The sequence below is a fragment of the Cyanistes caeruleus genome, chromosome Z (genome assembly GCF_971803275.1).
Source record: "Cyanistes caeruleus chromosome Z, bCyaCae1.hap1.1, whole genome shotgun sequence".
Lineage (NCBI taxonomy): Eukaryota > Metazoa > Chordata > Aves > Passeriformes > Paridae > Cyanistes > Cyanistes caeruleus.
Genome location: NC_141732.1, coordinates 66,516,066 through 66,529,951, shown reverse-complemented (window position 1 = coordinate 66,529,951; position 13,886 = coordinate 66,516,066). Strand labels below are relative to the sequence as shown.

At 35.7% G+C, this 13,886-nt stretch overlaps 1 protein-coding gene across 1 annotated transcript in view; it reads right to left on the bottom strand.

The window, feature by feature from the left end:
* Window positions 1-13,886, bottom strand: part of HCN1 (hyperpolarization activated cyclic nucleotide gated potassium channel 1) — a 191,973-nt gene that overhangs the window by 57,734 nt on the left and 120,353 nt on the right. The window contains exon 4 of the mRNA XM_086869956.1: window positions 8,918-9,136. Coding sequence (XP_086726082.1) covers window positions 8,918-9,136 — 219 coding nt within the window. The remainder of the gene's footprint in view (window positions 1-8,917; window positions 9,137-13,886) is intronic.

The following is a 13,886-nucleotide window of genomic DNA, read 5'->3' as shown; positions in this document are numbered from 1 at the left end:
AAAGGTTTCTTGAATTAATATTACACTATTTTTTCAAGATTAGCAAGTACTTGGACTAAACTGTTACTTTACCACACAGAACAATACAAAAGGGATTTTAAAATGTCAATTTGCAGAGAATAGTTTTGGTCATTCTGCTATCTTCTGCACTCCAAAGCATTTATGAATATTTCACATCTTATTTATACAAATTATTATGTTCTCAAAGTATACATGTATTAATTACTTGAATAATGATAAATAAAGGAAACAACTACGATCTACAAGCCAATATAAAAATAATCAATATTTCCTCACTCTTAATATTATATAATATTGACTGCTATTTTCTTCTACCCATCTACAGGACATAAGCACAGTAATTCTAGTGCAGTTTGGATGATTGCTACCTGCTTTACCTATCTGCTGTGAATCAGAGTTTTCTCTAAATTTGTAACTTGTGCTGTATCTGAACAGTAAGTTTGAAGCCCAAAACTTAGTTTCTTGTTTTTTTGTTTCTCTCTCTGTTTGTTTTGGTTTTTTTAATCAATTTAATGTGGGAACCCATGGTAAGTACTGTGGAAATAAAGCAGATTGTGTGTAAAATCTGACTCTGGAATAACTTCATGCCTTCACAGCTAATTTTATATAGTCATCGTGAACATGGTTGCAATTGTAATGAGCTTGCTTTGCAGTTTCAGATGGAAAACTGCTAGAAACCTAATCCATAATGCAAGACAGCAGAACACTTTATAGGTAAATTACCCACAACACAGCAATAAATCAAAGACAGTCCCATCTGTCATTCCAGAAGCAGTGGGAGTCTATTACAGTTTGGCACAGGTATGATGCAGCCGGGTGGAGAGCACTTGGCTTGCACAGTTCCTGCTGCCAGGAGGGACCAATCACCTTTGCAGAGATGAAAGGCAAAAATCACCTGCACGATTACCCCAGCAAGACTGGCCATAATGAGAAGATGAAACACAATAATGAAGTATTGGGACAAAAGAGGTGAGCAATCCAGTGAGAATGTTCTGATTAATTTACATTTCTCTCCAAAGCCTTGCCCTCAAACTAAACATAATATTTGGTTCAACTTGTAGAGAAAAAAAAAAAATAAATATTTTTTTCCTAATGTTGCATCATTAAAGGGGAGTAACTTCGGGTTTTTGATTGGAAGACAGAAAATATTTTTTCTTTGGTTTTTGCAATGCTATCTATCATTCTTTCCCATTTCAAAAATTGTGAATATCAATGTCAATATCACAAGTATGTGCAGCAAAAATCCAGGTAATCATTATAAACAAAAAACTGACAAAGATGAGAAAGAGAAAGCTGTGATGGCAGTGAAGGCCTTATCATGACACAATAAATATTTTCATGCTCAGTGAATAAGCTTCTGCCTGCACAGCCCACACTGGTTCTCATAGCTGAGAATTTACATATTCATTCATATGTCAATGTGTTGCAGTGTGTTTCTTGTTAATGGTGTGTTCTGTTATTGCCCAAGTTGATGGTTTGGTCCAAATGAGACCCCCCCACCCCATGTTGTCAATCTACCCTGAGTCTCCTCTCAATCTGTCTTGGGCCCACCGCATGCTTGGAATTCACTTAAATGTCAACATTTGACTAGTCCATGTGACCCAATTTCCCCCCCTACCTCCCTCACTGGATGATGATTTTGTGAGCCCTGCCTTTTACCCTCCCCAGGATATCTCTGATTAGCTGATGCTTTGTACCCTCCCTTTGAGCCGCCTCCCTGTTTCAGCTGTTGCACGCTCACATTTTCTGTCTTTTGCCCCCAAGATTCCCCAGAGCAATAAATCCTCTGTTATCCCAAGCAAAAGACCTCCCTCTCGTCCTTGTCTCCTCAGAGCACAGACTGACAGTCAAAAAGCTGTAGAGGAAGTGCCCCAGTGGCACCTCAGGTCATCCTGCTCTGGGGTGTGACCCACTCCTGGAGCGGGCCCAAGTGATGGAGGCAGATCAGGCTCCAGCCCAATGAGATACCAGTGGGTTGATTTCCTCATGGCATCAAGTTAAAAGATGCATATAAATAAAAAAATAATTTATATAATTTTTAATAAAAATTAATTTTATGTGCATGTTTTATCAAATAACAGAATGCATCCTGTGACATGAAGTATCTGAAAAGGTTTTTCTGAGATGCAGGTGTTTTTTCCCTTTTAGAATGTTTTGCTGTTGAGAGATACCAAGTGTCTTTAAACAGCTTGCTTTGTTCTAACAAATCTCACTGCTTTCTGCAAGGACCAATAAGACTCACAGAAGCCAGGAATACTATATCTACCCATTGAACAGGCTGTGCCCTGATGTATGCAAAAACAGGGTAAGATGAGTTAGAAATAATCCTAAAGGCAGCACTTACAAACCCTTTTCTAACCACAAGGTATCCTGGACTTCCAAATAAACTCACAAATTGGGAATTATAACTACCAGAAACAATCCAAAAATACTGTGCTATGGAATGATTCTCAGTCATGCCTAAATATTTAGGAAATAATTAATTTTCTCACTCACAATTCACAATACTGTGATGACGATATGGTTTTGGATAAAATCAATACTTGGTCCTGAGGTCCTGACATTGTATAAAACTGTCAGCAGCTCTTATACTTGATCATTCATAAAACACTTCCAAAAATCTTTACTATTTAAATACTGCACTGTGGCAAAGCTGAATGGGATATACATCTGTGTAAGCTGATGATAATTTTCTAAAAACCTGCAAAACTAGAGGCTGTAAAAAGGTTTTGCTTTATTTTCCTTGGTTTTTTTTTTTTTTTTTTTTAAATTCTATTTTGTTTATTTCTTTGTCTCTTTTTGTTTTGTTTTTGGGGGGTTGGTTTGTTGTTTCCCCCCATACACAAGTAGGTATAACTCCAGAATAAATTAAACCACCTCCAATTTTCCAAATAAATAATTTCTTTGGGGTGGCAAATATACTGTAGCAATGCTGCATAGAAAATACAAGATTTATCCTCCAAGGAGCTCACCTTTTTCAGCAGTGACATGATATGACTTATTGCTAAAATGATGCTTTATAAATGAAAAAAGGCTATGTTTTAAGTAAAGAATCACAGGAAATTTTTGTGTTATAGTATTTTCAGGCTTTTTAAAAACTATTATCAGCACCAGAAAAGCATGACTTTCATTTTTAAAAACCATGTATAAACCATGAAAAGCTACCAAACTTAGAAATCAGTACTTAATGAGTACTTTTCTGCTCAGATCAGACCAGATCCAAGAATACAATCTGTAACTCCACTATTACAAGTTTAGCTGTGTGCATAAAATTCAGACTCTGCAATTTGCCGTTGGAACATCTGCTCAATTTAAGACCAGGAAAAAAAAAAAAAAAAGCCATCAAACTAAATTACCAAAGATTTTTATGAATGGTATATAATATGTAGGTGATGGAAACTTCTTAACAGGTTTCACTCTACCTCATCTGATTTGAGTCCAGCATGGATATCTGTATTCAGTTTAATAAAATATATACATATATATATATATAAACACACACAGACACACACACACACAGACACACACACACACACATATATATATATATATATATATCACAAGCTGGTGTAAGCCTAGTTAAAAAGTGATGTGGTCTTGAATTTGCCATAGATCTTCCTTTCCTATGAATTTCCATCATGACCAGTGATGGAAATGACCAGGGGCTGCAGAACAGTCCTTTGTGGATATACACAAACTCCTGATACTTAGAGATGACATAGTTACAAATATTAAAAATTTTCCAGATATATTTTCTAAGAACCAAAGTAGTTCTAATGAAGACACCAAGAACTTGGTATCTGCCTCGTTCCACTTTCAGTTTAACCACCAATTTCTTGGAACTCTGTTAAATAAACATGGAAGTGCTGTCTCCCACTCCTATTTAAGAAGATGCAGAGGCATCACTGGCTGAATGAGTCTTGATTTACTCTACGGCAGAGCCCCTCCACTGCACCCTAAAACAACTGCAGAGAGAAGGAAGCTCAAATTGGTGGCCACCAGTTTTGGAAGGGAGGATCTGAGCTGTGAGGAGATGATGGAGTACCCACCAGAGGCTCCTGGAGGGGCAGGAAAGTGGAATGTGGTGCATCCACTGCTCCCCCAAAGCACCCCAAGGCACTGCTACCTCTTGCAATGAGTACCAGGTATCTCCCCATGGACTGCATGGGAAATTTAGACATCCAAACTGGAGCTGGGAGGGACAGACTTGAAAAGCTGGGGCAAGGCCTCACACTGCAAAATCTAAAGCTGCTCTGCTGCCCTAATTCTGTTACTCTTTTTCAAATGTTTCTTCTGATGCTTAAAAAATGAAAAAAGGGCAATATGAGCTTCAAATCCCAATGCTATCTATGTAAAAATGCACAGTATCACATAATTATGTAGTAGTTGCTTACTACTTACAACTTACTGGTTGCTTTTAAATAAACTTTATATACAATTACCGCTTTTTCTCTGTAAAACAGTACATTTAAATTCCTTTCTTCTTTTGAATGAGACTGATTTAGCTGAAGACATGCTAAAAGATCATAAATTAAGAAATAAAATAATTTTAGATTAGAAGATATCCTTCGGGACATTGGAGACAGTTGTAATTTTTTTCCATTTCCTACATGTATATAATTGAATTAAATATTTTTATGTCTCTTATATTACTTGCAATTGACAAAACTGGTCTGATTATTTTTTCTTTTTTCAACACCTGTGTGGTTTGAGTTCTATTAGAGAATAAACAAAATATATGAAATTATAGCATAAGGAGAATGGATCACTAAAATAAAATTAAATAACCTCCTCAGCTAATACCTGGTATTTTATAAAACTAATTTAACAGTGTTAATTCTACGAGGCAATCTGTATGCTACTACAAGTCTTGCCTGTCTTAGCTTGTTGTTCCTGGATATTTTTTTTTACTATGACAGAATGTAACGGAGAAAATATTAACCTATCTTCAATCATGAAAATTCTTTGACATTTCACAGCATTAGGCAAACATCTTCCTACTAGGAAGTGCCAACATCTAAAGGAAGATATATTTAACTAATGCTCTTCACCTCCTTGTGAAGTAACTGTTCATTTTGCCTTCTTTGTTTCACATTAGATTGTTAACAAGTTCAGCATGTACATTTCTGGTTCTTTCAAATAAATGTTGCCTTTGCTGAGATGTGCTGACTTCCTAGACATTAGAAAATGCCAAAGATGTTGTCACTTAGAATACTGCCTTTAGTTTTACTGCATTCTTCTTCGACTTACACCAAAGTCAGGAAGGAGTGTGCTAAAATGGCATTGATTTGTTGATTTATTCAGTCCTTTTCTAAGGTAGAATGGTCTGTGAAACTGTTACTTATATTATAAAGAGGACATGGGTTGAGTATTCCTGACTTGGACATCTCTCTCCATTTTCAGGTATAAGCCCTTCACTAATGGATACCAGGATCCATACAGGATGCATGTATTAAATCTGAGAGGCATTTTTTCTGTGAGAACAGCTCACTTCAGCAGAAAAAAGTCTGAACTTCATCAGAGTGACCAGAATGTATCAATGCATTCCTTTTTTGTACCACTTTTCAGGGTACAAGTTTACTGTCCATCTCCTACATTTGATGGCTTATAATCACTCTTGATTTTCTCTGATACATTTGGTTTTGGCCCATAAGAGTAAACCTGTGGAGCAGTATTTGCCTCCTTACCATATTTTGATTTCTCTCAGCATGCAATGCTTGGCACAGGCCAAATTTTTAGATGGTATTTGACATTTGGCTTAATGAAATAGTGTTCCTGTGTGTCGTTCTTCCATTTTGAACTATGTTCATTCTAGTTTTGCATACCTTGAGCTTTGGAAGGATCCAAATGAGGGAGATTTAAGAAAATATTTTATTTCTGGCTGCTTTCAGAGTGAGAAGGACCAGAACTTTCCTTTAATTAGTTGCATTCCACAGATACATTTATGATGTTATTCAGAGAATAACCAAATAACAACCTCTTTCTTACCTCCACTATCATTCTGTGTTGCCTAGCAATTCATGTTAATTTAATTATTTTTCATAATTCTTACAAGGAAAAAAATGGTGCCGATAAATACACAACCTTAGATATATGTGTCTAAAAAAAGAAGTTGATGTTAGCCCCTTAAGCCACAAAAAATCAAGAAAGTCTCACTCTCCTGATTTTTTAATTTCAGAAGAAAAAAGTAACAATGCACTCAAAAATGGATAATAGATTATATTAAAACTCTGAAATCTGTAGCTGGTATTTCTCAAATATCAGATACTTGAAATATAAACAACTTTTATATGGCAATAATTTAGAAAATATAATGACAAAATGGGTACCACAAAATGGTCTTTGAAATTCCCATTTATCTAGTTTGCAGAATAAAGAAAAGTATAGAATACTCTTTTAAGAATTTGTAGTAATGACTTATAGTTCTTATGCTATAATCAAAGATTTATTTTAAGGTATGATTAAACTATGATAAAGAAACAGTTAAGAATGTACAGACAAGTCTGTATAGTTGTTATAGCTAATAATATATATAAATCACAGTCCAGGGTCCCAGAAATCAGTAGGAAAAAAAATTTTATTCAAGACATCCTTTGTCTCTAGCCCTTAATAACCATAAGAATAGCTTCCAGAAAATAAAAAACATTTTTTCTAAAGCTTATAAATATTCAATTTATGGCTCATTTCTTAAATTTCTGATTGCCAATGCCATGCTATTCTTTACCTCTGATGTCAGGAAACAAGTAAGAAATAAAAAGCAAAAGGAAAAACGAATGTGTTGAGAATTGCAGGAGCAAAAAAATGCCAGATATGTCTATGCTAATGTTTAATAAAGTGTGTGCATAAATTCAGAGAAAATACAAGTAAACAAAAAGTTTTGTTTGTGTGTGCATAAAAGCAGAGAACAAAAGAATAAAGAAAAAGTTTTGTTTGCTGTTTTGTGAAGAGATGAGAAATGCAATACTGCTTGACTGCTGCTGGGTTTTAATTTACAAAGCAAGTGCAAATGAGACTGGCTTTACTCAGCACAGTCTAAAATACAAGGATATCTTTACACATGTGCTATATTTCTGATGCTCAAAATATTGTGTTATGCTGCTGCAGCCAGAAAGGTCTGAGGATAATGATTAGGATGAGATTTCAGGTGAATAGTGACATTTTCTGACTGATTTCTTTAATCTGTGTATATGTGTGTATGTATGTTGACCCTAACCTCTAATGAAACTGCAGTCATACTCCATGTCCATGGTTATGACATTTCTGTCCCACACCTTCCTAAAGTATCCCATTTGGATAAAATTACTTTCCTTTCTGTTCACAGAACAGACCCAATGAGCCAGTTGAGTTAGGTGACCTACCAGGATTAGCCCTTTGACATTATACTGAGATGAAAAAGAGGGTTTAACATGGTCAGTGACAGAAATCATTTGGTTTTAATGATCATCTCTACTCTCTTTCTAAACCTCTTATTCTCAGTCATATTTTATGACATTACAGAGTATGAAATTTCTTGCTTGCAAACTTGTTTTGAACAGCCACAAGCTTATTTTTCTGTCACTGAACTTACAGCTCATCCTGTACCTCTTCCTGTCTCTCATACATTGAAACCATGATCTTGTTGCAATTTGAGCTTAACAAAACTGTATATAAATCCTTCTTCACTCACACTTTCTCATTTCCTCCCTCTTTGCTTCCTTGTAAAGAAAATCCCCCAATACACCCTACCTTTTTATTCCCCCCACTCTTTCTGGCCTGGAAAATTCAGGTCATTCCCCTTCATCCTCGGCAGATGCCAAGGTCACCCTCTTGGCTATTTAGTCTCTGCCAGGTTTCTCCCTCAGGTTTCAGTTACATCATACTGTGATTTCTGCCCAGTTTGCCTTTCTGGACCCTGTTATGGACATATGCCAAATACTACTGCTCAGGCTGTATATCTTATTTGCTGATGTGAACTTTGATTTCACTATGCTATGACCTCTCCCCTGGCATGACTCCTCCAGTTCCCCATTTACCATAATAATGAATTTTGTCACCTTTTAGGCACCTCAGTAATTCTGCTCATTCTTTTTGTCACTTCCTGAGGTTCATTCTGATCCTTTCTTTATTATGTCATTGTTCCCAGCCATATCTTCCAGTTTCATGCCTTCATCCACACTTGTCTCTGATTTTTATTACACAACTGACAGTTTTAATTAGTACTTAATTCAGAAAGATCCAACTCTGTACCTATTAATGTCTTTTTAATTCCAGTCTTACATGGAATAAAACAACCTTTTACTTCCTGCCTCATAAAGAACTCTCTCCCATAACCTTTGTCTACTTTTCTACCTTTGGCCCCAATCCTTTTTGACCTGGAGAGGATCTTACAGGTCATGGATTCACATGTAAACAATACTGCTACTGAGCCAATTAAGACCTCTTCTGAGCACTTCTCTGAGGAAGTTACAAACAAAACTAATTGATACGGTTTGGTCCTCATTTAAAGGCCATTATTTTGACATGTTAAAGGGTGATCCCTGAGCTGCACTCCAAAGGAATGACAGGAATTGTAAAGACATGCCCAAACTACCAAGGTCAAGGCCCTTGTACAAGCTACCTAGATCAAACACCTACAGAATGTAGCAAAGGGATACAAAGCAAGACCAAAGCAAGGGGTAGAGCTTTCATAGAAGAGTTTAAAGCAAGTTGAACATCAAGGACTGGCTGCTCTAAGCAAAGTAGGTTTCTGCAAAAATATACTGAACTCGTGGAGTGTTCTGAACTTCTTCATATTCAATGACATCTGCCACAGGATTCACACACTACTAGATTATTTCACGTAAAGCCACACCACCTTTTCCAGCGTTAAAACGTTAATGCATTTCAGAACTTAAGGAGCTATGAGAGAACGCGTTACCTTTTCTTGATACTGCCGTCGCGACGAATCCAGAGACTGAATGAGGGCAGTGGCATGACCAACAAACATGGCATAACAGGTAGCCCCCACAATCATGCTCAGCATCGTTATCCACAGGTCCGACATGCTGACGGGGGCGCGGGCTCCGTACCCGATGCAGAGCATATGGCTCATGGCTTTGAAGAGTGCATATGAGTACTGCTTTCCCCAGGAATCGTTCTGCAAGAAAAGAGACAAGTGACTGAGCCTGCAAGCAGCTGGAGAGAAAACTACATTTGTACCTGTTTAGTGGGATCATAGATTGCTGGCTCTGACAGAGTAGTCTGGTAATGTATCCTCTATGTTTGAGAAGAGATATGCCTTCTAAATTAACTGTTAGATAAAGTGTCAGAGATTCTGACAGATAATACTTATCACAGTAAGATGAAATAAAATTGACTATTTTTTTACACAATTATATTCTTAAATGTGGGTGCTATCCTAATTACAAGGAGACTAAAGGTCAATTTTATTTTACAGCCCATGGGAGATGGATTAGAAAAAACTGAGTACTCAGGCTTTCAAAGTACAATAAGGTGGTATTTTGTTTTAATATGCATGTACATATCCCTGTACTCTATTTCTTTCTTTTTGGAATTGTCAATTTTAACACACAACCATATTTACCTTACTAGCTTCCTTTCACTTTTCAAGGACAGAAAAAAATAGTATTGTTTATTATAATGTCTGCTTATCCTGATTTTTTTTTTTTTTTTTAATATTGTGTTACTGGAATAATCTCAATTGAAAAGCAGTCTGTTTTTTCTCCATCATAGCAATCCTATGTTCACAGTCACAGTCTATAAAAGTCAGAGCAAAAATGAAAAAAAAGAAAAGGAAGGCCTAGGAGGACCTATTTTCTGATGTGCTGTGTGCACTTCTGATGTGCTACCCCTTCCCAGTCTCTCTGGTAGACTGGAAGGACATGACTTCTTCCTCATAAGCTTTTAAAAATTGCAAACATGTTGGCAGCATCCTCCCTTTAGCTTTACATAAAGACAGTCTGGGGCTGGGCTGTTCCCAGCAGAAAGCAGACAGCTTAACAAACTCCAAAATGCCCTGGGACTCCTTATCAGATTCTTCTGTTTTCCAAGCCAAAAGAATGAAACAAAAAGAAGGAGACAAACAGTGCTTGCAGGCATGCAGCACACGTGAGAAAGCACAGTATTTACCACAAAAAGAACTGAGCACAAAATCAAAAATTAAGAAGTAAAGAAGGAGGAACTGGGATGACAGAAGAAAGATGAGTCAGTAATACAGTATAGTGTCTACTATACAGGACCAAAAGAAAAAACTCCAAGCAAGATTTCCAAATCAGCAGTAGCATTTATATATAAAGTTTTTGTATGACATAACAATACTTGTGTCTCTCTTCTACCCACACAAGCTGTACTCAAATGCTCTAATTTCTCACCTGCAAGCTTGCTCTCTTGCCATTTAAATGCCAAGGTTATTAACTATCCTTGTGCTTCACATCTATTAAAATGCTTTTTCTAGACCTCCTATTAGCCTAAATAACTGGTAACAGAAAATAAGCTGCCAATTCTTGTACTGCAGATGACATAGTTAGTACTTATTCACTGATGTAATAATTTAAAAATTGATGGTTTCTCTGTACTTTTTTCATCTTGTAAGTCAAATCTTTTCAGAATTGTGAGCTATTGCTTTTTCACAAGTTAAAATTTTGTGTCATAAAAATAGTTAAGGAATAGGTTTTGAGTATCTACAGTTAAAAAGGAAAAAAAAGAAAAAAGTATCTTACATAGCTGGAAGCCAGTTGGGTTTCACTGGTTAATAAGGAGGTAAGTTTCCTATTTCAGGCATTCAAAAAATTCTCAAAAATTGAATGAAGAATCTTCCCCAAAAAGCTTCCAGATTAGGACTCAGCTATCCAGTTTGAGCACAGGAGCTCCTTGCTGTTGGGGTTGCTGCAGATATTCTAATGCAATTAGAATTAAATTTAGTTTTTTTAGGGAAGAAACTAAAATAGAATTAAGGCACCATTTATTTTTAAGACCTTTCCCTCCAGCTGGCATCAAACTCCTTGTGCAGAAATAACTAATGAGGAAATTTTTAGAGATCCATATCTAATTCTTTAGCAGTCGTGCTTTATATAGATTATATTGGGAAAAACAATAAACTACATGCTGGATGAAATATATCTAGGGTCTTTCAAGGCTACAGGTAGTGTTATTAAAGCCACAGTATTCACGGGGCTGTAAAACCAAACCTTCAGTTCCTGTAGGGCTCTGTAAAGTGGATCTTGCTCATAAATTTATTTGCATAACTATTATAACTATGAAACAAATATAAAAGCTAATATTGATCCTGCTTATGAATATTTTCTATCATATCCTTGGTGTGATAAATCTCTATTAAAATACTTTCTATACAATTATATGTTTACGCCAAAGTCTCTCAGTTATTCTGAACACTAATGCATATTATTTCTTGACTGAGATACTTTCCAGTTCTGTGAGTCACTGTTTTAATTAAAATTCCATTCTTTTAAGAAAGAATAAGAAAATGGAAGTGAGGAGCAGCAATAAGAAACAAAATGCAAATAATTTTTCCTATTAATAGGGTAACAGGTTGAGTGAAAAATAAATTAAATACTACTAAAGAAGTACTACCAGAAGGAAATAAGTGGGAATAAGAAAGCTGTAATGACAGAAGAGAAATAACTAGATATTTAAAACAAACTAAACAAGCACATCTGCCTTTTAGCTATAGATAGATATAGATATAGATATATAGATATAGATATATAGATATAGATATAGATATAGATATAGATATATAGATATATATGCACCAAAGTGTGACCCAACACCTCAGACAGTCACAACTGCACCTGAATCCAGAGTGGAGGTCATGGCCAACTCAAATGGCCATTTTTTAATACAAACAGCATCAGCTTTTACCGTGCAGCTTAACAGAGAACATGTTACAGGCCAGGCAGATTTCAGGCATTTGTGAATGGATGGTCCTGAGCAGCAGATCCTCGAACAGGTAGAAAGGGTTTAGCAAAAGGAGAAGAAAAAAAGAAAGAAAAGGCTGACAAAGCATTCAGATTCAGCTTGAATTTGTCAAAGGATTTTGTTGCCAAAAATAGCTTGCCAAAGTGTTTTTGTTTCTTTTCTTTAATAATGATGGGTTCTTGTAAAATCAGGTGCAAAAATTGGTCTTTTTAGTTTTCATGGGGACATTTTTTTAAAAATACTTGTCAACAAATACCATTGTGAAGGGTGCAGATTTCAGTACAGTTACTTGTGCTGTTCAATGATTTATTCCATATATAAATCACTTAAAAAGAACATTGATTCTAATGTCAAGTCCTATATATCATGTATGTTACAAGCAATGTCACTAAACGAAATAAAAATTATTTAATTATTTTCCTTTTAGTGTTGCATAACCCTAGGGTTTGGCAGGAATAGTGCTAACTGTTGCATTGTGAGGGGTTGGAATTTTCCACACCCTTGTTCCAACACGCTGCTCTTTGCTGGTCAAAAGCAAGGTGTGACCACTTCTCTGATAGACTACAGTAGCATTTTTTTTAATAATAAGTTATTTTGCACCTGCATCATGAAATTTTTGCATAGCACATTCACATGTAATATCCCTGAGTTAATAAAAGACCACTCTATGAAATGAAAAATCCTGGTTTTATACAGGCATCCTTAATACAATCTTAAACATTAATAATAATATAATTTATATAATTACACATTAAATGTTTCCCAAATAGCCATATTCTGTTTTTAATGTAAAAATTAAAAAACATTAACAACAACAGCTAAAAAAATCTGAAAAAATCGTATATCAATTAATAAAAAAGGGCATTTAATTTCTTAGTTGACAATGGGTTGATCACTGATTCCAGATTAGCAATAATCGGTTTAAAAAGTTTTAAATTAAATAACATTAATTTGGAAAAACTATTAAGGACTGTAATTGTGAGAAATACCAAAGCTGTTTATCCAAGGACTGATTACATAATCTAGCTTGATAACATTAGGAAATCCTGACTTTTCTGACTGAAATGGTCATTGATAATTTTCAATTAGTTCTGCAACTACATACATTAACTTTGCAGTTATCCTGAAGAATACATTAATTCCAGGGCACTTCTGATCCTTAAAAGATGTCCAAGCTTTTTCTTTCACCAAAGGATGTTATGGTTTGTCCCATAATTTCACCTAAGACTGCTACAAATATCTTTTTGTAATGTTAACTTTTCACCTCAAAAGAAATAAACCACATGGCACCTCCTAAGGGACAACAATAAAAGGCAAATTATTTTTTCTAAGGGGATTAAAAAAGGGTTTCTATTTTACTATATAATCTGTGGAGATTTTCATCAGGAAATTTTGTTGTCGTAAGACAAATCAATTCCATTCCCATATTGCAGCCATTCCCTCAGGCACAGCTTATCTTCCCTCAGCCATATCCTTGCACTGAGATATAAATTGATTTAGAAATCCTGTACCAAGGAGACTACTGCACAGACAGTAAAGGTTTCCTCATTTTTGCCTCAGTCCCTTTTTTCTTTCACGTCACAATTACCGCAGGTGTCACAGAAATGGGTCTGTCAGTTTGCAAGGGCATGCTTTGCAAACACGGAGCAAGGATTGGCTTAATAATTAAGAGAAATGATTTCTACAAGGATTTTGAACTCATCCTAATTCTCCCTTCAAAACTGTACCAGAAGTGGGGAAGTAGCTCTCCCTCTCTGAAACAACTTGTCTTATCACTCACACCCCATTCTTTTATGCTCACCATTGTGTTCAGGTTCTTCTGAAAGCACGCAGTATCTGAGGGAAGATCTTGACAGGACATAGACAGTCCTAGTAGATTAAAAAGGATCAGAAAGTGTTTCCAAGCTCTAGAAGTTGGTTTGCACAGTTAGACTTTTAGAAATGCCCCT